This window comes from Vairimorpha necatrix, chromosome 7, assembly GCF_036630325.1.
Source record: "Vairimorpha necatrix chromosome 7, complete sequence".
Taxonomy (NCBI): Eukaryota; Fungi; Microsporidia; family Nosematidae; genus Vairimorpha; species Vairimorpha necatrix.
Genome location: NC_088822.1, coordinates 594355 through 619482, shown reverse-complemented (window position 1 = coordinate 619482; position 25128 = coordinate 594355). Strand labels below are relative to the sequence as shown.

General features: G+C 24.7%; 8 protein-coding genes across 8 annotated transcripts; 5 read left to right on the top strand and 3 right to left on the bottom strand.

The window, feature by feature from the left end:
* Window positions 1-3423: 3423 nt before the first annotated feature.
* Window positions 3424-4875, bottom strand: VNE69_07094 (uncharacterized protein; the record flags this gene model as incomplete). Its single annotated transcript, XM_065474098.1, has 1 exon — window positions 3424-4875. The coding sequence occupies one exon, from the start codon at window positions 4873-4875 to the stop codon at window positions 3424-3426; it is 1452 nt and encodes a 483-aa protein (XP_065330170.1).
* A 7808-nt stretch (window positions 4876-12683) lies between these two features.
* Window positions 12684-14513, top strand: VNE69_07093 (uncharacterized protein; the record flags this gene model as incomplete). The annotated part of the gene is made up of 1 exon (XM_065474097.1): window positions 12684-14513. One exon carries the CDS (start codon window positions 12684-12686, stop codon window positions 14511-14513), a length of 1830 nt encoding a protein of 609 aa, XP_065330169.1.
* A 1435-nt stretch (window positions 14514-15948) lies between these two features.
* VNE69_07092 (N-glycosylase/DNA lyase (OGG1)) lies at window positions 15949-17031 on the bottom strand (the record flags this gene model as incomplete). Its single annotated transcript, XM_065474096.1, has 1 exon — window positions 15949-17031. One exon carries the CDS (start codon window positions 17029-17031, stop codon window positions 15949-15951), a length of 1083 nt encoding a protein of 360 aa, XP_065330168.1.
* A 31-nt stretch (window positions 17032-17062) lies between these two features.
* VNE69_07091 (DNA repair protein RAD16-like) lies at window positions 17063-19306 on the top strand (the record flags this gene model as incomplete). Its single annotated transcript, XM_065474095.1, has 1 exon — window positions 17063-19306. One exon carries the CDS (start codon window positions 17063-17065, stop codon window positions 19304-19306), a length of 2244 nt encoding a protein of 747 aa, XP_065330167.1.
* A 203-nt stretch (window positions 19307-19509) lies between these two features.
* On the top strand, window positions 19510-20484 carry VNE69_07090 (uncharacterized protein; the record flags this gene model as incomplete). Its single annotated transcript, XM_065474094.1, has 1 exon — window positions 19510-20484. The coding sequence occupies one exon, from the start codon at window positions 19510-19512 to the stop codon at window positions 20482-20484; it is 975 nt and encodes a 324-aa protein (XP_065330166.1).
* Window positions 20485-21087: 603 nt separating this feature from the next.
* VNE69_07089 (cytosolic Fe-S cluster assembly factor NUBP2-like protein) lies at window positions 21088-21804 on the top strand (the record flags this gene model as incomplete). Its single annotated transcript, XM_065474093.1, has 1 exon — window positions 21088-21804. One exon carries the CDS (start codon window positions 21088-21090, stop codon window positions 21802-21804), a length of 717 nt encoding a protein of 238 aa, XP_065330165.1.
* Window positions 21805-22322: 518 nt separating this feature from the next.
* On the bottom strand, window positions 22323-22910 carry VNE69_07088 (Ras-related protein Rab-5; the record flags this gene model as incomplete). The annotated part of the gene is made up of 1 exon (XM_065474092.1): window positions 22323-22910. The coding sequence occupies one exon, from the start codon at window positions 22908-22910 to the stop codon at window positions 22323-22325; it is 588 nt and encodes a 195-aa protein (XP_065330164.1).
* A 489-nt stretch (window positions 22911-23399) lies between these two features.
* On the top strand, window positions 23400-24404 carry VNE69_07087 (ribosomal protein uL4; the record flags this gene model as incomplete). Its single annotated transcript, XM_065474091.1, has 1 exon — window positions 23400-24404. The coding sequence occupies one exon, from the start codon at window positions 23400-23402 to the stop codon at window positions 24402-24404; it is 1005 nt and encodes a 334-aa protein (XP_065330163.1).
* Window positions 24405-25128: the final 724 nt, after the last annotated feature.

The following is a 25128-nucleotide window of genomic DNA, read 5'->3' as shown; positions in this document are numbered from 1 at the left end:
TTGAATATCTTATATAAATGTTCGCTGTCGTGGATTAGAAACTTCGACACTTCGAACGATGCATTGTAAACAAATAATACAGTTGTTGTTTTTGCTAATTTTTTTTCTTCGGTGGAAGGGGGGGTTGGGTTAAATTATAAAAAAAATTCTTTTTTGTTTTTGCTATTTTTTTCGAAATTGTGGTATAACGGATCATACCACATGATTTATAAATAACCAATGAATTCTAAAACTTGAAGCTTCCCAGGAATGATCAATGATAGTCAGTTATTATGGGTCAGTCACATCACATTTCTTTTTTATTGGTTACTATCTAATATAAATAAAGAAATTTCATGAACAAATGGTACATCACTCAAGCACTAACAAACACTCTTCCTTCTATAATTCAGATAAGTTAAACTCTTTTTGTAACAATAAACAATCTTTTCCTTCAAACTATCTAAACTCCGGTTTTCACGGCACTCAAAACCGTAGCATCATTGAATGCTTCCTTGCCACAGGCAAGCTCCCTGGTAAACACGCGAGAAAGTTATTTTTTGGCCAAAATCAGAATATTTTTAGAAAAAAATCTCATCTATATAAATGTTAAAGAATTAAAAAAAAATTTATAAATCAAAAAAAATAATATTGATATTTAATTACTAGAAATTAGTCTTAAATTAGAAAAAAAAATTTAAATCTTTAATTATGTTTTTATTAAATTTCCATTTTCACATAGAGGCTTGAAAATGTTTATTAAAAATAAATTTGGTAAACATCTATTGAATTGCCGGCTTTATCGACTTCTTACTCGCTTATGTTGTATTTGTAAGCACTCTTATTACATTAATTTTAAATGTATGGCTACAATTCAAAAATCAAAATCTTAATAATGGTCATTTATTTTCTGTACTTTTTACATATTTAAAAATTCATAGCAGCATATTAAAAAAATTTCTCCTCCAAAATTGGGTTCACTTCTTTTTATTTTTTATCTTATATCAAAAATTTGGAAAAATTGCGCAAATAGGAGAATTGATAATATTTACATGCAATTAAAGAAATAAAAGAAAGCAAATGTATAATATTATTAGAACAAAGGTTTTGAGTACATAGGGACTTATCCGTAGACATAATAAGGATTGTAGAGCTTTGATTTAATTGTTCTTTCATTCGTTTTATGGCTGCAAAAGGAATGTTTATGAGCTCTTATTCATTTATGTACACCATTTTGTCCGGCTAAGCCTGTAAACAAAAAAAATAGAATACAATAAAATAACAACACAAACGAATCCAAATAAACCGAGAACTAAACAATATTGCAATACAAAATGTAAAAATTCAAAATTTTATTTAATTATTATCTTTATCGACATTTTCATATCTTTATTTTTAAGGTAAACTAAAACAAATAGCCATAATTTTTTTGCTAAAAGTCGTGTAATCTCGACTTTTAGCCATTTTCGATATGGGTTCTTTGTTTATTGTTTTAGTAAGAATTGGATTTCTTTTTTGTAGTTTCTACCATCTTTTTACATGTCAACTTTGCTAGTCTACCAATACATATGCGTTTCGCCTGTCTAAATTTCTTCGTCTCTAATATTACTACTTATATTCTTGTTTGTCATATTTTGTTTATTTAAATAACATACATTTATATAGATATGGTTTTCTAAGTGTACCTTACTTTAATTTCATTACAGACCAAAGCTCTGGAATATGCTAATTTGATACTTATGATCTTAAACTTTATATTTTAAAACATGTGTAAGCTCTAGATTGGTGTATACAAAATATGAATAATTCAGAGTGGAGCCCCATTTACATTTTTTATATTTTTATACAATTACTATATTTATTACTCTATGTGTCTACATGAATGTATCACTTTGATTCTATTTATATGTTTTCGTTATCAAATCCTTTCTTTTACATCATAACATTACAATAAAAAGTGCTAGTTTGAACAAAGCGAAATTTCAGCCCTAAGTTTTATTAAAATTAATTGAAAAATGAGAAAAAAAACTTAAGTTGATCTTACTATAATAGGATTTTTTTAGTAACTTCTCCTAGGTATACAAATACACATTTTTTTTATTTGTAGTTTTTTTTATAGGCCGAAACGGAAAAAAAAACTAAAAAAAAAGTGTATCAAGTATTTTATTTAAGTATTTTCTGATAATAAATAATTATAAACATGAGAAAAAGTGTATTAATTTTTATATCAAAAAATTACTCTTCATTGAATAGATGAATAGTATCAATCTTTCTTGTAGCTTCTATCTAAGGCCTTCGGTGATTCATTATATTTCATATGGTATTGTTGTGCAGGGTTCTTACATTTCTTGAGACTTGTAACTGATTTTGAAAATTTTAATACAAGTTAAACAATATAAACAAGTGAAAATTCTTCAATTAGAAATCTTCAATAAATAGACAAGTAAATCAAAGAATTCTAGATTTTTTTTTCTGGAAACCATAGCATATGATGATTCTTTGATTACTACTTAATGATACAATTCAACATCGAAATTTTGCTCTGTATTACAAAATTCCATCTTAAATGTATTCTCTAAAATGATGATAAATTTACACCAAAAAAATTACGATGGGGTAGATCTATTACACACAGATTCCCAGTATCAGTTATATGAGTTTTCCTGTCAGGGTTAGTTGTATTATAAATACTTATGCTTAAAACAAATATATTTTACCCTCTATCGTTCTGAAACACTTCTTTCTTAACAACTACATATCTGCTCTAGCAACTTCTTAAACTCAGAAATTACCGTTTGTATCTTCTCTTAAATTAAATATATTGTCTCAAAGTCTTCCTCAGCATAATATTTTTATGTATGCAATGAGAAAATCGTTTTTTTACTGTTTATTGATCCCTAATTTTGGATTTGGTCATTTCTGTCTGTACTTGATAAGAATAATTCTTTGAATGAGATTTGTAATTTACCATTTTTCTTTACAAGAATACTAGATGTCTTTGTCTTTTTATTATTATCCATAGAAAGTTGATCCTGATTTATTAAACTAACTTCTGATATAATAATTCTCTATATACTGGTAAATCTAAAAAATAAAAAATGTTTTAGTAATTTTTTACATTAATAAATAGTTTTATGGCGCTCTCGACAAATATATCATGTTCATGATGTTATGTGGCATTACCTAGTTAATTTTTTGTCTCTCGAACCATTTTTACACATTTAAAAAACTGTAAATTAAAATTAAGCGATAAAAAAGTCTTATAATATTGATTTCCTATTTTTAATGAAGCTTAAAAAATGAACACATTAATTTAAACATTTTACATTGAATTGCTTCCTCGATATATAGAATATTTTTGTAGAAAATGATATAACGCAAAAAATACCATAATCATGCATATAATTAAATATAAAATAATTCTTACATTAAAAAAAACGTTTTTTATTTATTATTGTAAATCTGATTTAAAACTTCAAAATTTTTGGTAACTTCGTCTGATTTTGATGATAATGTTAATAATATCTTTTTAATTGAACGTAGAATTTTGTCTGTGTTCTTATGAATAGAAACATTTTCGTTATTATGTAATCTCAATTTGTTTTCCAATTTTTTCGTCGTTTCGATTATTGGTATGTGATTAAATAATGATAATATTTCTATATTGTAATCATGGATTTTGATCCTTTGGGCGGTTGTTAACATACTGTTTATAGATAAATCTATTTTCATATCATAAATCATTAAGAAACGTTCAAAAAGCTTTATAAATTTCGAAATTATCTCTCGCAAAACACTTGGTAACTGAGACTTATAAAATTCTGTTTTAATTCTAGGTAGTTTAATTTTTTTTATTTTATGAATATCGTTATATTTAAGTCTTTTAATTTTTTCGTAATTTTTTTTGATGTCCTTATCACTTCGTATATTTCTAATTATTCTTGGATATTTTATGATTTTTGATTTTAATTTTGTTTTTTTGTTTTCAATAAAAACTATAATCTTATTCTCACATTCAAACATTTTTTTTCTTATTTCGGCAAAATCTAATGATAGGTCATTAGTAATTTGATTTGGAAAATGTAAAAACTCGCTTAAATCGTCTTTTAATTGTGATATTTCTTTTGAAGTGTCCTTTAACGGTTGTTTATTTTCTATTCCATTTACCACTACGTTTTTATCCGTTTTATTATTATAACACATCGCAGATTCATCATACGAATCAAAAGAAGGTTTACCCAACTCTTTTGTGTCTAACGCAATATTCTGGTTGTAAGTTTTTCTTTTATAAATTAATGAACTGTGTGTTAATGATATAGAACCATTGATTAGTGGAGTTTTTTCTATTTGATCTTTTCCCAATATAATGTGCTGGATGTCATCATTTTTATTGTATGGCATTTTCATATCTTTTAAATTTGTAGAATTCTCAATAAGAAACATTGTTTTTGTGTTAACGGTGGTTTTATTTTGCTCTTTATCATCTTTAACATTACACTGTAGCATATCGTTGTTCGGAAAATTAGAGTCAGCAAAAGAAGAAGTTGTTTTTAAATGAATGTTTTGCTTTGCATCGTTACAATAAATACATAACATTGTTGCTTCTTTATTTGTTTTGTCAAAATAACAAACATTATCTATTTTTGGACTATTATTTTTCGTATTAAAAGTTATATTTTGTTCTATGTTAGGATTTTTAATCGAATGTGGTACAGTGTACACATAATCCATACGATTAATTTCCTTTTCAAGTTCATCGTATGGTCTAAATTCAAACAAATCTGTAGAAGATACAATAGATATGTATTTATTGTGTGGATTTTTATTGGGATTTTTTCTTATGTATTCATTTATATTAAATTCAGCACCAAATATAACATCTAATATAAAAATCATTTTATGGGTAACGTAAAAAGTTTTTTTAATATGCTTTTGAAATTTTTGAGATGCTACATGAAATTTAGCATTTAAATTTTATTGTATAATATAAAATTATTGACTTCTGCACTAAAAGTTTTACATAAGATTGAGTATTATATATACAAGAAATGCCATGTCCCCTATATAGTCTTTATAATTTGTTCCAATTTTAACTTAGTTATTTTTATATAGTTTTCTCCCAATAAAGTTCATTTAAGAAAATTATTTATTAGATACTAAATGTGTCAATGCCCATTTAAAACAAAAAAGCAAAAATTAACAAAAAACAAAGAGAACAATATTTTTTTTATACAATAAAATATTTTAAAAGAAGTTATTTGTTTAATCAAAATTTTAACTAAAAATTTATTCTTTCTAAAATGTAAAATAAATAAATTGCCATGTGGTCTTTATTTTAGGTTTCGTGTAATTTTATGCCAGAGTTTATTTACTTTTATAAAGCGTTTAAGTTTTTTTATTACTACGTTTAAATGTTATAGATGTATTTTCTGAGCTCTTAAAGTAATAACATACAATTCTATACATTTCAGCACATTTATAATTACAGCTAAAGACAATATATTACTTTAAGACCGCTTGTCTGTGAACTTTAGAACATGAGTTGCATTTCCAAATATCAAAAACTACCATCTTATAGTTACATTCATAATTCATGAAAGTAGTATTAAAGTTGATACTCACATAATTCCAACATAGAAATATAAAGACATCAAAGTTTTAAATTGTTTATTTGTAGATACTTTTAATGTTATAATGAGATTAAAATTAGTAAAAAAATTATTAAATGTCTCTAGTCTAAATTTTCTAATAACAGTGTAAATATGTAGTAATTGTTCCCCATCTCTCTCATTTATCGTTATCTTCCTTATTATCTTGTATATTATACAAAACAACTCTTTCGAAAGAAGATTCTATTAACCGACTATTTTTAGAACAAACAAACATGTTTTGCTGTTTTAGAGGCATCTTTTATTATTTTTATTTATACAAATGTAAATTTTTCATTAGCCAAAAGAAACATAACGCGTAAAGAATAGTTTGTAATAAAAATAAAGTGTAAAATATGTATATTATAGTAGCTAAATATATAATCTATCTTAAGATTATATCTTTAGTAAAATCAAAAATATCCTTATTATAGACAATTATGTTATATATAAACTCATATTGAATGTATAAAAGCATATTAAAAAACGTCAGGAATCTAGCATTAAATCAAAATTGGTAATACCGTATAAAATATACAAAAAATAGACGAGTTACAACAAAAAAAAGATTTTTTTATCAAATAAATTTTACTAAAATTATTCGATTGCAATATATTTAACATTATAATTTAAAACGATATGGTAGGGGTTGTTCTTCTATTATATATATGTTTCCTAGTGCAACATCAATTTTATGTATATAAATGCATTTAAGTCTCTATCCCTGCCAAAAAATTTCTTGGGTGCATAGAAAAGTTTGGGATATGCTGGATTGATACATAAATAAAAATGCTTTATTGGGACATACTAAATGGTTTTCGCTCTCGAACATGTGTTAGATCATTTCAAAATATATAAATGCAAAGAGAATTGAATTTAATTGTTAATAGGTACGTCGCCTAAATCTTGATCTTTTTAAACACGAAATTAAGTCTATACAATATAAGCAAAATAGATAGTTTTTTAAACTGAAGTACTTAATGCGTTTAATTATAGTAGTGTGAAACATTTTTGTTTTGATAATATGGCCAGCCTGAGAGCTAAAGGGAGTAAAGCTGTAAAATATTGTGGGTTATGCTCATAGAATTTTGTTACAAAGTTCGATACTATGCCTAAGAGGCTTACAAGAATTTTAAAGTAAAAAAGGATGAAATGGCGTAAAAGCGTTCTGAGATGCGGAAGGTAGCAGAGATGTTTTAAGCTAGTATTATTATAATTAAAATTAACAATTAAAAATACCCAACACAAATTTATTCCTTTAAATAATCAGGAATTGACATGGGCACATACGTTGACTGTGCTATTTAGCCAAACAAACATGTAGGTACTAGGTGCATAGAAATTTAAAACAGGATTTTTATAAGTAAAAGGTCATTGAGTCGCTTGTAAGAATTCACCAGTTTTAGATTTTATTAAATTTGTGCAGAAAATTTGCGGCATTTACCGCAAAAAATATATAAAGAATTTACAATCTCTCTTTTGTGTATTTAAATTGTGTAAGCTCAATTTGATACCAATATTAGGCACATTTTTATGACACCGTCTGTAAAAAAGTTTAAACAAACCAGTTAGATAGAAAAAACAGTAGTTTGAATCTTTCTAGTTTCTATCCTTTTCATATTTTATTATAATCTCTCAGAATGTTGATATTGTTTAGTTGTAATATTGTAGAATATTACTATGCGTGGCTAATAAGTTTTAAGAAAATAACAAATTTGCGCATTATAGTCTAAATTATAATAACAAATAAGATATTTAATACATTGTAAAAATAATAAGGAAAAAACTTGTCACGTCTAGCTAATATTATTGTTCTAATTTTCAAAATGTATTGGTTACTATCATCGTAATAATGTTAGTAATGTTAAAAATTACTTTTGATTTGTAAATTCATTATAAATTTATGCTAACTATCATTACATTCATAATTTTTGCTCCAAATTCCCCGAGGTTACACATAAGCCTAAAATTGAAGGTGAAATGCAGAATAATATTGCAAACAAACATAGAAATGTAAGTTATGTTTTATAGGTGGCGACATAGACTATAGAAAAAAAATTGTTCATTTTTATGGATTTTATCGCAAAACTAATTTAAAAATTACAAAGTATATGAAATATGACCTCATACGTGAATTTATCTATTTTTTATATGACACTAATATATATATTCGATGTTATTTTTTAAGAAAATAGAGGATGTGTTTTCTAATATTGTTTATCAGATTCAACTTTGATAAATTTAAATAATTTGTTCTTAGTTTTTGTTAAAGTTCGTTATGTGATTTTTATCAACCCTGTATCTTTAGCTATTTTAATTTTCAAATAGTATTTGTTTATTAAAAAATAAGAATTCATTTGATATTTTTTCTGTGGGTTTGATCATCGGGATATGATTAGATAGAGATGATTTTTTCTATGTTGTTATTATAGAATTAATTTAGTTATGGTTAAGCTTAGAGATAAACGTTTTATTTTCACATTATAAACTGGCAAAAAAAAATTCAACACTCTTATAATACCGAAAATGATGTTTTAAATAGATATCAATTGTCTCTTTTTTTTTTTATTATTCTAAGAAATAGTTTAAGAGATATCCAATAACAATTCATTTCCATTTTCTTGATTTTTTATAATATTTAAAGCAGGGTGTCGGGTACTATCTATTTAATGTTTCTCTATTGTTTTATATCTGTTAGATTTGGTTAATTTATATTTATCGGAAAAAGAATTGGATTATTTTCACATTTAGATATTTTTTAGTTAATTTGATAAAATATAAAGACAAAAAACAGCTTTTTATGAGTAACAGTAGTTTTCCTCTCAGGGGTTATGCTGTTTTTTAATTTTTCGTAGGCTTGACTTATAATGAATTAAATATATAGTTCCACTGTATCTATTTCCATATTTTCATCAGTATTATCACAATACCCATCTCTACATCGTTAGCAAAGAACTATTACGATTGTCACATGAGGCCGCTCTAATTTGATTCTTGCTACTTCGACATTTTTTCAATGTATGTGTTGAAATATACAATTTATTTTTCCTCAAAACATTTTTAAATTTCATTGAAAAAATATTGTCCTAGCACTATTGTAGTAGTGCCAAAATTTTAATCCATATATTACGCTTCATAGTCAATAATTTATTGCTCGAAAAATAAGAACTCACGCAAATGGAGAATGTTTCAAGTGCTATTCCGTTTACAACGTCATATTTAATATCACATGACAGTTATATATTACATTTATATTATCGTAAAAATAAAAGCTATCAAACTTAATTTTCTGCTCAGGACAACTAGTCAAATACATAATCCTTTAGAATTTGCTAAAAAATAAATCTATATTTTTTCATATCTAATTTATAATCACTATTATTCATATATAATTGCCATTATGTTTGATATATGAATCAATATAACATACATGATATGTCTACATATAACATGTATGAGAACAAGGTTATTTGCATGGCGTATTGACTGAGATCGTTAAAAGTTGTTTAAGATTTCTCAGATATATACTCCTGAGTAGTATTCTTTTATGTGCTTTCACAATGTGTTTATATACATAAACTGGGCACAAGACATATAACTAATATAAAAATTATTATTTGGGGCGAAATAAAAAAAAATTTTATCTTATTTCTAAAAAAAATTTTATAAAAGATTTAAATTACAATTTAATGTAAATGTACGTTTCTTACAGAAAGATATATATATTAACACGTGGATAGAAGCAACAATGCCATCGTCGCTAATCAAATAGACATACAATGGAATGTTAGCTACTAAGTATGATCAATGTTAAGATAAGATATGAACAAACGAACAAGATGATCATTTATATTTACTGTTTATATATGTTCAGTCTGGTTTATAAAGTTAAACACAACTAGCGGATACTCAATATAGAAGATCATATAACATATTGTACTTAAAATAGAAGTTGAGGGGAGTAGATTTGGCCTTTGAATTAAGTCCAAATTAGACAGATATTAAATTGTATAAAAGAATTAAAGAAAATTTATAATGGAAATATGATATTAATCGGAATATACTTGCTATAACAGAGAAAAGGAAAACGAAGAAACAAAATCTTTTTTATAATTAACGGTGCTTCGTAGCATATGCACACAATAATAGTTAATTTTGTATTGATACGAAAGGTTGATGACTAAATATCATATAAAATACAAATTAAACTGAGGATCTATTCGAGAGAACAAAGATAGAGTGTTTTTTTATGTTACAGAGGAGTTCAGGTTTTACTTCTGTATAAATATACAAATACATGTAGAAAATCGTAAAAAAAATGAAGATGGGATGTCTGCGTCGCAAAAGGTCTGAAAGTATAGGATCCTACATTATTTTGATGCAAAAAATTATTAATATTATTCAAGAACAGAAAAGAACAAACTTAAATTTCCAAAAACGATTAAAGAATGTATAAGCGGTACATGACCGTTTGGAACCCGCTTTGAGAAAATGAACCCGCATTGAAAAATTCAAAAAAAGGGAAAAATAAAAAAAATTATTAAAAAGGGACTTAACGATTTATTTTAAATAATGACAGAAGACAATTTATCCAGCGATTTTTGGGAATTTGGAAAGCCCAATGAAACTGTAAAAGGTACTCATAGTGTTCTTCTTTGTTTATGTTAAGATCGAATATCTCTTATAGAAATGAGCCAAAACCAACAAAATTATATGGTGTTGTGATTCAGAATCGCTAGAGGTATCAGTATTTATGGAGTGATTCTTAGTACTGTGCTCCATCCCTTTGCTTAGCTAATGTGGCATCATATGCTACTCATTGATTAGAGATCAAAATAGAAACAGGTTATACATTTTCTTGTTTTACCTAAAGGAAAAAGCAGTATTTATACTAGTTACAGAAACGAGCAAGGCGCACGCCGATTCAGCATCAAATGTTTCCAAAATAGACTCTTCTTTATATTCCATGTATAAATACATTTCATCACTAAAAACTTCATCTGCCTCAACAAACATTGTTTTTGCCAATTTGGCCATTTTTTTAAAGGGGGGTCCTTTAAAATTTCAATTCGGGTTCATTTTCCCGAAGCGGGTTCCAAACGGTCATGTACCGTATAAGCTCTTAATAAAATAACTTGACTGCTTAAATTATTTATTATTTTATATCTATGACATGAAGCGTAAGCCATATGTTTTAAAAAGTTAGAAATTAAAGAAATTTTGAATTTATAGAATATCTGGAAGCCGTATATGTTGAGACCAAAATCTTACTAATACTTTTGATCCCTTGTTTTTTTATTTATAAGCTTTACAAATATGATTATATTTATAATACTGCAAAATATAATGATTTTAAACTATTATTTTCTCCAAAGTTCTTTTGTAAAATCATGTTTTATTCATGAGCTTTGAAAAATATTTTACTTTCAAAAAATTAGAATTACACTTAAACTGAGGTTTAATTCAGAGCCCGCATTGAAGTTGAAATATTTTGTTGCGCCTTCATGTCTTATTATTATATGAAAAATGACTTCTCTTCGAGTAAAATTTAATTAGTTCGGCATAATAGCGAGCTAAGCTTGCTTGTAATTCTTCGTCTTTAGCATAATATAGGAGCTTATTAATTTCACAAATATAAATTGTAAGTCCTTCGCAAAAAATTTAATAATACATGAAGATCAGGTACCACGTGGCCTTAGTAAATATACGTAGATAACAAATTACCAATGTATTCTGCGCTACAAATAAAAGGACCCCTGTCAGGAGATTCTTATTTATTTTTCATACCAAACCACTAAAAATATTATTTGGTCGTATAAAATATATGATAATGAACCCCTACTAGTAATAAGATATAAAACTTTTTTTTTCTGCCAAAAACATCTTTGTTTATAGTATTATCTAAAAAAGCGTTAATTCATATTATAAGAAAATTTAAAAATCCAATATCGATTTTTATGGTAAATTAAGTCCTTTAGATTTTTCGCTAGAGATTATAAATAGTAAGATCATGGTATATAATCTCAATTATCTACACAGATTTTATTTTTGAAAAAAATCTTCATTTTATAATTTAAGATTCGGGAAGGTTCCATTACCATAATTTTTTTCGATTCGAAAGTTTTTACGCTAATTTTTTCTCGTAGGGGATGCTGCTAAAATATGGTTTTACAGAATTTGGTCTCTAAACCAATGATAGCAATGTATTTTGGCATTGTATGCGAATTTTTAGTATCTATACAATTTAATATTCTTATTTTGTAATCATTTAGGCGGACTTTCTTGTAGGATTCTCCGATTTGGGTCTACAGATGCTTTTAATATTTGAATGTAGGTTATATATACTGCCTTACGCACTCTTCCGACTCTAAAAAACACATAAGCTTAGGAAAACATTTTATTTTATATTCGTGAAATTAATAGTGTCGATCTCTGTCTTTGTTTATTTACGAGATAGCTGAGGAACTCGGGTGTTGAATATATGAACACAAAACATAAAAGATACCAAAGAAAAATGGTGTTTCTATTGAGTTATTTGATAAACAACAATCTCCTAACACAAGTTTGTTGGATGTACAGAGGTGTCATTTGTATTTTACAGAAGGCTCCATTATTTTTAAAATATTTTTAATGTTATTGGTTTTTAATATACAGGATATTTAATGTAAACATTTATGATTTCTTGCGATATCGAATGATGTGTAAATGTTTTAATTTAGAATGACGAGTTTAAAAAAAGAAATATCAATTATAAGATATAATAAATTCAATAATAAAATATTAATCAATAGATATAATATAATTAATAATATAATTAGTCAATAGATCTAATAAAAATTAATAATAAAATAATAAACTATAATCTGTAAAATAAATAGATATAAAATAAATTAGATGATATCTATCAAAATGATGAGATGAGATCTAAAAATGTATTGCCTAGAAGTCTTAATATAATATAATAAGTTCAAATCTATAGATTATAAAAATGTTGTAAATTGAAACATTAATTGTTTTTACACAATATTTAGTAAATTTTCAATCCCCTTGTACGAAATGGCGAAAATACGTCTTAGTGTTCCAGAGGAAGAGGAAACTGAAAATAACACAAATTTAAACTATAAGAAATTTATTAGTTCATTTATAAATAACACATTAAATGAAATGAAAAGTCAATTAAGTGGATACCATTCTTCAAAAGAAATAGAATGCAGAAAAAAATTAATATCTTTTTTTAAACAAAAAGTCGCGGATTTTGAATTAATTTATTTATTAGACGTAGGAATAAAATATTTAAATTCTGTAAAAATATTTAAAACTGTTAATAATTTTGAAGATACTGCCAATAGACTTGCTTATGTTTATGAAAATATAAAAAATACAATTTCTCCATCTTGGAATGTTAAGGGTAGTTTAAGAAATTTGTATTATAACAATTTACCTGCACAAAGTCAAGAAACAAATAATAAACATTTAGAAAGATTTTTAAAAATTCATTTACAGAAAGAAAATTTACAATATTTTAAAAGTGTAAAAATAAAAGACAATTTTATTTTTTTAGATGAAAAATATAAAATCACTTTGTGTGGTGAAATGGGAAATCCAAAATTTATGCTTTTAGATTCAGAAATATTTATTCGAAATTTTACTATTTCTAAATTTGTGACATATTTAAAATTACAAGATAAATATTATAAACTTCATAATTTACACAGTAAATTTAAAATTTTGAAAAATCAAATTGAAATGATTTTAGAAGGGGGTTATTTGAATTTTAAAATTTTAATTGACAACCAACATTTTAAAGCTGAGGAAAATATTAATATTGATAAGTTTATAGAGAAATTATCTAATAAATATCAAAATCTTAATTTTACATTAGAAAATGGTTGGTTTGCATTTTACGACAAAGGAAATTTGGTAGATTGTGAAAAATCGGAAAAACAAAAAAATTTCATTTTTAAAAATGAAGTGGAAATTTGTGAATTTTTAAAAAATAATTTTTTTCATTCTGCGACAATCAAGTTTTTTAACCCTAAATTGTATTTAAAATTCGTTGATTTATTAAAAAAAGAAAAATTTTTTTTTAGAGAAATTGAAAAAATTTATAAAGGCACAAAAATATTGCGCAATTATAACGAAATAATGATTGACAATTTAAGACTTAAAATCGTTGGTCTGAAGGATGAAATAATAGATTTTGATATTTTTATAGATGAAAATCAATTTTGTATAAAAAATAATGGAATTTTAATTTTTGAAAAGAAAACTACAAGTTTGCCAATTTCGAATTTTAAGTATTTAATAAGAAACACAAGTATAAAATATATTTCTGATTTTTATAATTTTATTAAAGATGAATCAAATTACATAAATTTAATCAAAATGACTGAATTTAGTTTGGAAGTTATATTTGAAAATTTTAATATATCGATTTTTAGTGAATTCTGTCTTGTAGGAGATTTTGAAATCAAAAACACGAGAACTTATATAAATTTTATTTTCAATATTTACAGATACGCTGATAATATTTTAGAGAGATATTTAGAAGTCGAAATAGAGGGATTCAAATTTAAATATGATATTAATACCAATAAAATAATGACGCAGATTAAAAATAGAGAAATAATTGGATATAAAAATATTAATTATATTTTGAAAAATTTGAAATATTTTTACAAATACAATCTTGTGCCAGACTACGTATTTGATAGTTACGCAATATTCAAATTTGACGTAATTTTTAAAATTGGATTTTCTAAAAATCTTTCGGATGATCTAAGAACTTGGTTTAGAAATCTGCCGAAATTAATACATGGCAAAGGAAATATAAATTTAGATATTGAAGAATTTCTAAAAATGTATGGATACAATAAATTTAAATAAATTAGAAGTTAATGTGTATGTATGTCTTATAGAACTTTAAAAACAATAAAGCTGTTATAAAAATAATGGAATTTTTAAATGTTTAATGAAATATAAATATATAATAATGTGTTAAATTACTTTATTGTACATGTGTGAGTGGTGTGTAATGCATAAGTAATATATGCACAATAGACATTTTACACTTTTATAAATTTTTTAATATTAAAAAATTTAAAGATGTTTTAATCACGATAGACGCAAAAAGGGACAATTTTTAATGTTTAAACTTACTATTATAAATAAAACATGATCCTTTTGTTCAACGTATAGATATATTTAGGCATAACAAGAATAGTCATGTTATTTCAAAAATCAATTGAAGCGTCTGGACGCTATAAGGAAAATAAATTGTTAATAAAACGGGTTTGATAAGGTCCCGTAAAAAATTAATAAAATATCATGTGTTTCATTAGTAAAAGAAGAAATATTGTTCATACCACGTAAAATGTTTATTTATTATGACTACATTGTCATTTAGTAATTTATTCTTACACTTTTATAATACTGCTATTACTAGATTTATTAAAGGTTTAATCGAAATTATAAATATAATTAAAATATCAACAATAAGATATTTAAAAAATCATTATACTGCACATTTAATATAGATAAAGAAAAATGGTGATTTAAATTAAGTTAAAAATTTTTATTGGTATTTATTAGAAATGTGAAGGAACGTTTATCGAGCAATATACAAATTAGAAATGCTGAAAACAAGCTATAAAAGTAAACAATATTTAGCACATGATACATGGGCATTTTCCATTATAATAAAATTAAATATTTAATACGGTTGATAGAAAGCAAATCTTACAATATAAGAGATGATTTTTAATTTATTGATAATACATTTAAAAATTAAATAATAAAGGCAATCGACACTTTAACTGCTGATTTTTTTTATCTTATAATTTTTTATGTTGTTTTGTGCTACCTGTAAATGTTTGAGAAATAGATCTAGTGGTCTAAAGTTTGACTTAGCATTGACAAAGTATAAAATTTTAGCATGTTAATTACTATTTTTGAGCCACTTTTTTATCCATAATATCGCTTAAAGGGTATACAATGCAGCGATATAAATATTAATGATTGCGGGTTTTACAAAATCAAATCGTATATAAAATGTCTTAGTGTAATATAAATACATAAAATTTAGTTAAAAACTCTATAGCATCGTATAAAGAGACTCATTTTTTATAACAGATTTATTTAATTGCAAAATAATGAATGTAAATGATTTAGCGTAAGATATTATCTTCGACTATAAATAATTTTAACAAAAAGAAGGGAAAAGACTAGGCTTGTGTTTTGCAAATCAAAATTTTTAAAATTAGATAAATCAGCATTAATTTAATATTTAATGAATGTTAATAATTTTTTCATATAAAATATTTTAATTTATTTTTTTTAAATAATCTTTAAATATAAATAACTGATAAATTCCTGCATATTCCCCAAACAAATCAACAAATTTCTCTTGTATTTCTTTATAATTTTTAGATGTTAAAATTTTACATTCAAAATTAAAAAGTTTTTTAGCGTGTTTAAAAATATGAGTATCAATAGGTACAATTTTAAACATTCCAATTCCCATGAGTAAAATACAATCTTTCACTTTAGGTCCCACTCCTGATAATTTTAACAATAAATTTTCTATTTTTTTATAATCAAGATTTTTAATTGTTGTTCCATTTTGTGTATAATTTTCTAAAATCTTATCATCAAATGTCTTAATTATACTAAATTCTTTAGCATTTATTAATGTTTCAGCCGTTTTACCAATGTAACTCGATCTATAACCAAATCCAATTTCTACTAAGTCATTTTTTATATTTAACAATTTACTCAATTCAGGAAAATAGTATAAGTCAATATTTTTATATTTACAAATAAATTCTCCTTTGCTGTACAAAAAATTTACCATTTTCTGTATTCTTGTTACATTATTATTGGCAGAACATATAAATGAAAATATCGTAGGAATAAGGGCATTGTTAAGTAATCTCAATCCTAAAGTGTATTGGTTAGTAAAAATTTTTGAATAATTGATTTGTAGAGTGAAAAATCTATTCAAATACATTTCAATAAGATAAAAATTTTCAATTTTCGTATGTAAAATTTTATAAAAAATTTTACCATTTTTTTCTTTAAAAGTTACAATAAAAAAATAAATTGCACCAGTAAATTCGTCGTCATCTGTTTTATGAAAATTAAAAACTTGTCCACTGAAAAGTGTATCTTGTAAATTTATTATTTCATCTGTTTTTAAATTTCTCCATTCATTTTTATCATCAGAAATATTCTTGTCATCACAAGTATAATTTTTATCATAGTTCTTTCCAAATTTATTATTTTTTTCGATATTTTCTTTCTCGTCATGACTAATTAAACTTATTTTTTTTGTTTCTTTAATATCATCTTTTACTATAAAACTTTCTTTTTCATTAAAATTTCCCCCGTTTTTAATGTTTTCCATTTGGGCTTAAAAGTTTTAATTTATTTATCCCATGTTATTTTATGAAGAGAATATTCTCAAAGATACCAAAGGTGAGTCTTTTGTTCTTGTATCTGGTTTTGGGATACATTTAAATAAAGTTATTAATTTAAATATCATGTTATATTTGAATAAATATTCATTAACTTTATTATTAAATTTTAACGACTTTCCGTTACAAATTAATAACGAATATTTTAGAAATTTAAAAAATCTTGACAAGCAAGCCAGAAAAAAAATTTATTTGAAAGGAGGTGTTTATCTTGGAAGTAGTAGAATTTTACTTACAGATTTTTTAGAAGACAATTTGCCAATAGACAAAATATCTTGTATTATTATTAATGACGCTGATAAAATTAGAGAAAATTCCATAGAAGCATTTATCTTGTACATATTTAGAAGAAAGAACGACAAAAGACTTATAAAAGCTTTTTCTAGTAATTGTATATCTTTTGCTTATGGTATTGGTAGTTTAGAAAAATATGTAAATATTTTAAGATGCGATAATTTTGTTTTATATCCTAGATTTCATGAAAATATAATGAAATCTTTTAAAAATGATATGAATTTTACACAACACGAGTTTAAAATGACGAATGAGATGATTGAAGTCCAAATGATTTTAATAGAAATTTTGAAAGAATTAATCAAACATCATAAATTAGATATTGATTATGAATTTGTTTTGGTATCAATGAAATATACGCAAGATATTTTAGATATAAAATATCTTATAAGTTTACTTTTTTCATGTAATTTATTGAGATTTTATATGGAATGTATGAAATTTATTTATAAACAAATAGATCTCGGAAAAGATAGTACTTGGCTAAATAGTGGATATACAAGTATTTTAATTGATAAAATAGAGATGAATTGTTTAGAAAATGAGAAAGAAATGGAAGATATTAAAAATATTAAATATTTTTTAAAGTATAAAAAACTAAAAACTAATGAAGATGGTAAAAAGAATGAGGATATTAAAAATACTATTGAAAATAATGATGATAAATTATGGAATCCGAAATTTAAGAGATTAATGAAATTAGTTTCTAATTCTAATGAATCAAATTTTCTGATTGTTTTGCCTTCACCTGGAGTTTTATTTGATGTAGAAAATCATTTAAAAAATTTTACAAATAAAAATTTGATTTTTTATCTCAAGAAAGACTTCATAAATTCAGAGATAATTTTCAATGATGACAAATTAGAAGAAGATTTTATTCACATGAACAAAGAACTAAACCAAAGTAAAACACATGAAGAATTTTTCATTTTTTATACAAAAAATAATAAAAAAGACATTTTAGAAATTGATAAACAATCCAGTAACATTTTATATTTCGATAAAGATAAGAAATATGAAATAATTTTATTTGATAAAGATTTATCTTGTATCAGAAAATGCGAATATATCGGCACATTAATAAATATTAATGTACACTCATTCCAATTTAGAGATTCAATAGAAGAACAAATTAATTTATTAAGATTAAGAAACGAGAAATTATATTTCGAGCAACTTATAAATAAAAGAAGTAACATGCCTGTTTTATTGGACATAAACAAAAATATTTTAGAAGACGAGGCGTCAGATGAGAATGAAATCAAGTATGATGTAATAGTAGATTCTAGAGAATTAAGGGCCGATTTGCCTTTTTTCTTGTATAAAGCAGGAAATAATTTGATTATTTCCACTTTACAAATAGGAGATTATTTAATTAATGAAGATATTTGTATAGAAAGAAAAAATATTCATGATTTTATTTCTTCTTGTAACACAGGCCGACTTTACAGTCAAACGAGAATGTTAACTTTGTATTATTTAAATTCTATAATTTTACTAGAATTTAATTCACGGCCTTGTTTATCAGATTTTTATAATCATAATTCTGATACATTCAGGAATTCTTTGATTTCTAAGTTCTGTTTGTTTTTGATAACATTCCCCGGTGTGAAGATCATTTGGTCTGAGTCGACATTGTTTACAACCAAAACATTTAGAAGAATACAAAATAAGAATAATAAAGAAGACGAGATAGTAAAAAATATTAATAATAGTGAGATAGATCCAGTTTTACAAGAAATATTATTATCAATACCAGGAATTAATCAGTTTAACATAAAAAAAATAATAAAGAATTTTAAAAATATTAGAGATATTTTCAATAGTAAAAAAGTTACTTTACAAAGGATTTTAGGACAAGAAACGGGAAATAAAATTTACAAATTTATAAATGAGAATTTTGAAATTTAACAAAAAAAGGAAGTTTTGAATTTGCAAACACATTGAAAATTTTAAGAAAAAAATGGAAGAATGAATTTGTAAACACATTTAAAATTTTAAAAAAAAATGACTTTAAAATTTACAATATTTCAATTTCAGAAATTCTAAATTTTTATTTACAATAAATATTTCCTTGAATTTTTTTTTTATAAATTTGTCATGTTTTCAGGGGTATGAAATTTATTTTCACAGGAACTCCAACAAAAAGAGAAATTTTATTATTTTTAAAAAACAGGAAATATTCACTTCTAAACAAAGTAAATTTAAAAAGAGACATAATCAGAAGAAGCATAACTAAATACACCCATAATGATAATCTAATTGTAAAATTTGATAAAGATGATAAAATGTTGATGAGATTTTTATTTTATAGAAATTTGTTTCGGAAATTCAATACAACTTTGCTTTGTTGCAAATATGACTTGGAAAATTTCTACCTTCATTTTCTTAACTATTTGTTTAGTTTTCTAAATTTCGCAAGTAATTTAAAAACAGAAAAAAAGAAAGAAAAATCACTTTATTTTGATGAAATTCTTGAAGATGACGAATTTTCAAGTAAAAATGTTTTAGAAACTCAAAATAAATTTGGAAACATAGAAAAAATAAACGAAATGTCCAATGATGATTTATTTAATATGAATTTATTAGGCATTCCTCATAAGAATATTCCAAAAAGAAATAAGAATCTTAAAAAGATTACAGAATCATCAAAAAAGACCACAGAATCAAAAAACCAAAAAGTTTTAAATTTTACTAAAAATACCAAGAAGATAGATTTTACATTTAAGAAATTAAATAAGGACAATAATGTCCTTAAAGAAGTAAATGTAAATATAAACCAGAAATCAGAGAAAGATTATCACAAAGAATTAATTAAAAATACGAAGATGAATTCTGGTTATAAAAATATAATAATTAAATATACAGACAAGTTAATTACAAATCATATAAAGACAGGAAGAAATAGAAAAAGAGAAATAAAGTTTTCAGAGGAAATTAATGAGGAAGATGTTCATAATCCGAGTAGTGTAGTGCCGATTATAAAGAGGACGAGGTATCAAAGAAATACGACGAAAAATAAAAACAAAGAGATTGTTTTTATACAAAATGTAGATTTGGACACTTTTAATCTTGAGGAAGATTTCTAAATTTAAAAGCTCGAATCTTAAATCTAAAATAAATGTATTTCATTTATAGATCAAATAAAATATTTGATCTATAAATTTATGCGAAAATAAAATATTTGATCTATTTCATTTATGCACTAAACTTTTAAGTTAAATTAAAGCACTTTATATTTATAGACCTGTTAAGTTTTTAAGATATAAAATTATGTTTGATGCTTAAATTGTAATCTATATTTGAAACAATTAAGTCTGAATGAAATTGCATCTTTATAAAAAAAGCTTTTGATATTTGTGTCTGAAATAATGGTCTGTGATTCTATGCTGGATAATATATTTGTGCTGATTGTCTTAGTATATGATAAAGAGCAATGATTGGTACCTAGAGTTACAACACTCTTTCATTCTTAAACTCCCCCATTCTTAAGCTTTATTTTGAATATTCTTAAGCTTTATTTAGAATATTCTTAAGCTTTATTTAATATATTTTTCATTTATGCACATTTCTAAATTTATGATAAATTTAGAAATGTGCATAAATAAGGCGAATTATAAAATGAGAGCATCCTGTGGAATAACAAAAAATAAAGAAATATTGTAATTACAAATCTAACCCTTATTAAGAAAATGGTAAATAAGATAGCAGTCATGAGTGGCAAGGGCGGAGTGGGCAAATCTAGTCTCTCGATCCTCCTGTCCATGATTTTATCAGAATCTAAAAAGTGTCTTCTTTTGGATTTTGATATTTGCGGCCCAAGTTGCGTCACAAGTCTAGGCGGAAAAGGCCAAGTAAAAAAAGGCAGTAAAGGTCTTATCCCCATAAAAATCACAGACAATCTTCATGTCTTGTCAATGGGCTCAATGATAAACAAAGAAGACGCTGTCATTTGGAGAGGACCCAAAAAACTCAGTCTTCTAAATTTATTCTATGAGTCTATTGACGATTATGACTTCGTCATAATTGACACTCCCCCTGGAATAAGTGAAGAACATGACTTTTTAGTAAACAAAAATATTAAAAGTCTAATTGTGACCACTTCGCAGAATGTGGCGCTTAGTGACACAGTAAAAGCCATAGAATTTTGTCAGATGAATAATATAGAAATATTGGGAGTAATAGAAAATATGAGTGGATATAAATGTAAGAAATGTAAACATATAACAAATATTTTTGCAAGTAGAGGAGGAGAGAAGATTAGTGAATATTATAAATTACAATTTGTAAGTAAATTGCCAGTAGAACCAGAATTTGGTAAAATGCTTGACAAAGGGGAATTTAAAGAAAAATATAAAGATTTAGAGACCTACAAAATATTAAAAGAAAACATAACCAGAATTTTATAAAAGAAACATAACTAAAGGAAACATAATTAAAATATTATAAAAAAGATATTTCAGATAAGATTTAAATAGTAGATCGAAATGTAAAAAAGATCTAAAATGTTTTAGAAGGAATTAAGCTAGTGGATTAATATGTATTTAAGATCTAAGATATTTGAAAAAGATACATAAAGTTTAAGTATAAAAAAAAATGCGCAAATATAATATAATATAATATAATATATTGTAATATATTGTAATATAATATAATATAATATAATATAATATAATATAATATAATATAATATAATATAATATAATATAATATAATATAATATAATATAATATAATATAATATAATATAATATAATATAATATAATATAATATAATATAATATAATATAATATAATATAATATAATATAATATAATATAATATAATATAATATAATATAATATAATATAATATAATATAATATAATATAATATAATATAATATAATGTAATTTGTAATATATTGTAATGTATTGATATTTTATTTGTTTAACAACAAAAATACTTCATTAATGAATCCCCAAGTTTAAGTCCTTTCTTCTTTGTTTTAGGTGTCTCCCTTGGTATTTTACTGACTATCATCTCAAATATTAAATTTACATTTGTCCCTTCTTTAGCACTGGCTTCTAAAAATAAAATATTCTCTTTCATCGCGTACTCTTTTCCTTCTTCAAATGTCACTTGTCTCTCATTTTCTAAGTCCAATTTATTGGCCACTAGAACTTTCAAGAAATCTGAAGATTTCTCAAATTTCAATTCTTCGACCCACCTCTTGGCCACTTCAAAACTCTCTTTACTGGTGATGTCATACACAATTATCCCTATTTGGGCTCCCCTGTAGTACATTGGTATGAGGCTATTGTATCTTTCTTGTCCTGCTGTGTCCCAAATCTCAAATTTCACACATAAATCTCTCGTGCTCATGGTCTTGGTCATAAAAGAGGCGCCTATTGTGCTTTCTTCATTTTCATTGAATTCATCTTTGGCGTATTTTAAGACCAGACTACTTTTGCCTACGCTGTAATAGCCCAGTACTACCATTTTATATGTAGTGCATTGAATAGCTCTTGTAGTCATTTATTATTTAGAAGAAAATATTAATTTATTTTCTGTGTTTTGAATTTGTTTCAAATCACAGAAACAAATAGAAAATAAAATGTTATTTTCTATAAATTAAATTTGTTAGACATATCAAAGTTAAAAAAATATACAAATTATTTTCGTTACATGATCTATTTCTTAATCTTTCAGTCCCCAGCATTCCAAGGCCTTCTTCTTAATTTCATTGTAGATGAGTGCTGTCTCTAAAATCCAGAATATTTGTAAATATTATATAAAAGATCTATTTTAATTATTATAAAAAAAGATCTATTTGACATTATTATATAAAAGATCTATTTTAATTATTATATATAAATTCTATTAAAATAAAATCTCTGAGACATAAATATTCAATTATAAAAATTGATTTTTTAAAATATTATTTTCTTTCTTTTTTATGCTGGATTTTTCTTTTTATATTTTTTTTGCATAAATTTATAAAAAAAATAAATAAAGAAGGGTTACATGGACAGTAAAATCAACATTTACGAATTAGACGGGAACACTGTAAAATCTACAGTAAACTTACCAGATGTCTTCTCTGTAGACATCAGATCTGATATCATCGAACAAGTTCATTCTCTTGAAAGATTAAACTTGAGACAACCATACGCTGTCTCTCCTGACGCAGGGATGCAGCACTCTGCTGTCTCATGGGGAACAGGAAGAGCAATCGCAAGATGCCCAAGAATTGGTGGAGGAGGATCAAGAAGATCTGGACAAGGAGCATTCGCAAATTTCTGTAGAAAAGGAAGAATGGCTCATCCTACTACTACAATGAGAAGATGGTGCAGAAAAATCGTACTAAATACAAGAAGAATAGCCTTGGCCATGAGCATCGCAGCATCTGCTAAAACTTCATTCGTAGAATCAAGAGGACATAAAATCGAAAACTTGAAAAATATTCCTTTGGTCGTCAGTGACGACTTAAAGAAATTTGAGAAAACTAAAGACGCCTTCGAACTCCTTAAAAATTTCAATCTGACTGAAGAAGTAGAAAGAGTTAAAGACAGTAAAACTTTAAGAGGAACAAAGGGTAAAATGAGAAATAGAAGATTTAGAATGAGAAAAGGTCTTCTTCTTATTCATGACAGTCCTGTGGAGCTTAAAGCTTTCAGAAATATTCCTGGTGTTGATCAGCTCAGCATAAATAAACTTAATATTTTCGAATTGGCCCCTGGTGGCCACGCTGGCAGGCTTGTCATGTGGACAGAGTCCGCATTTAAAAAATTAGAGAAATTATTTGGTAAATTCAATGAAGAATCAAGAATATTAAAGAAGTTTACACTTCCAAAGAAAATGATTACTACTGATAGTCTCGAAGAATTATTCTTATCTAAAGAAGTACAAGCAGTACTTAATGAACCAGCTTATATTCCGGAATTTTCACCAAGGAAAACAGAAGAAGAAATTGCTGAAGGAGAGAAATTTATTTCTATGTTTGATTCTGAAAGAATTTTATCTAAATAAATTTAATTTTTAATATGACAAGTGTTACTAGTTTTTTATATAAAAAATTTAAAAAAGTACAAATTTATATATGTTTTATTTCATATATATAATTATTTTTAAAAAGTACAAGTCTATGTTGGTTATAATTATTGAAAATTTGTATTAATTTTCTTTAGTATGAGATCATATTAGTTTTTTATAAAAGAGCTAAAAAAATTTATAAATCTTTTTCGTATTTCATTAAACTCCTTTTATTGTTACATCAAGATTTAAAACGTAAATACGTAATAAAGCAATTTGATAATTATGATTGCATATACTACGTGTTAAAAGATCTACTGTTGTTTTTTTTTTCGTAATATAATATAATCAAAGTCGTATGTAAAATTTTTTAAATGCTATAAAAAATTTAGCAATTATGTTAAACTGTCTAAAAAATAATAGAACCAAGAAGCTATATTAAATTTATAAATGTTTTCAAATATCTTATTGTCTTAAAAACTACTTGGTATTAGTTTTTTTACTACTTATTTCGTTTCTTATTACATATTCTATTGTTCTGATTAAAAATCAAATTTACCTTTTTTATAATATTTTTTATAAAATAGAAAAGCTTAATTATCTTCAAAATGTTAGTCAGCTATCATATTCATTATACGTACTTATATTTGTTTTTTACTATTTATTCATAACTTATTAAACATTTATTGTTTTTTTTTCAAAAACGTAAATTACTCTTTTT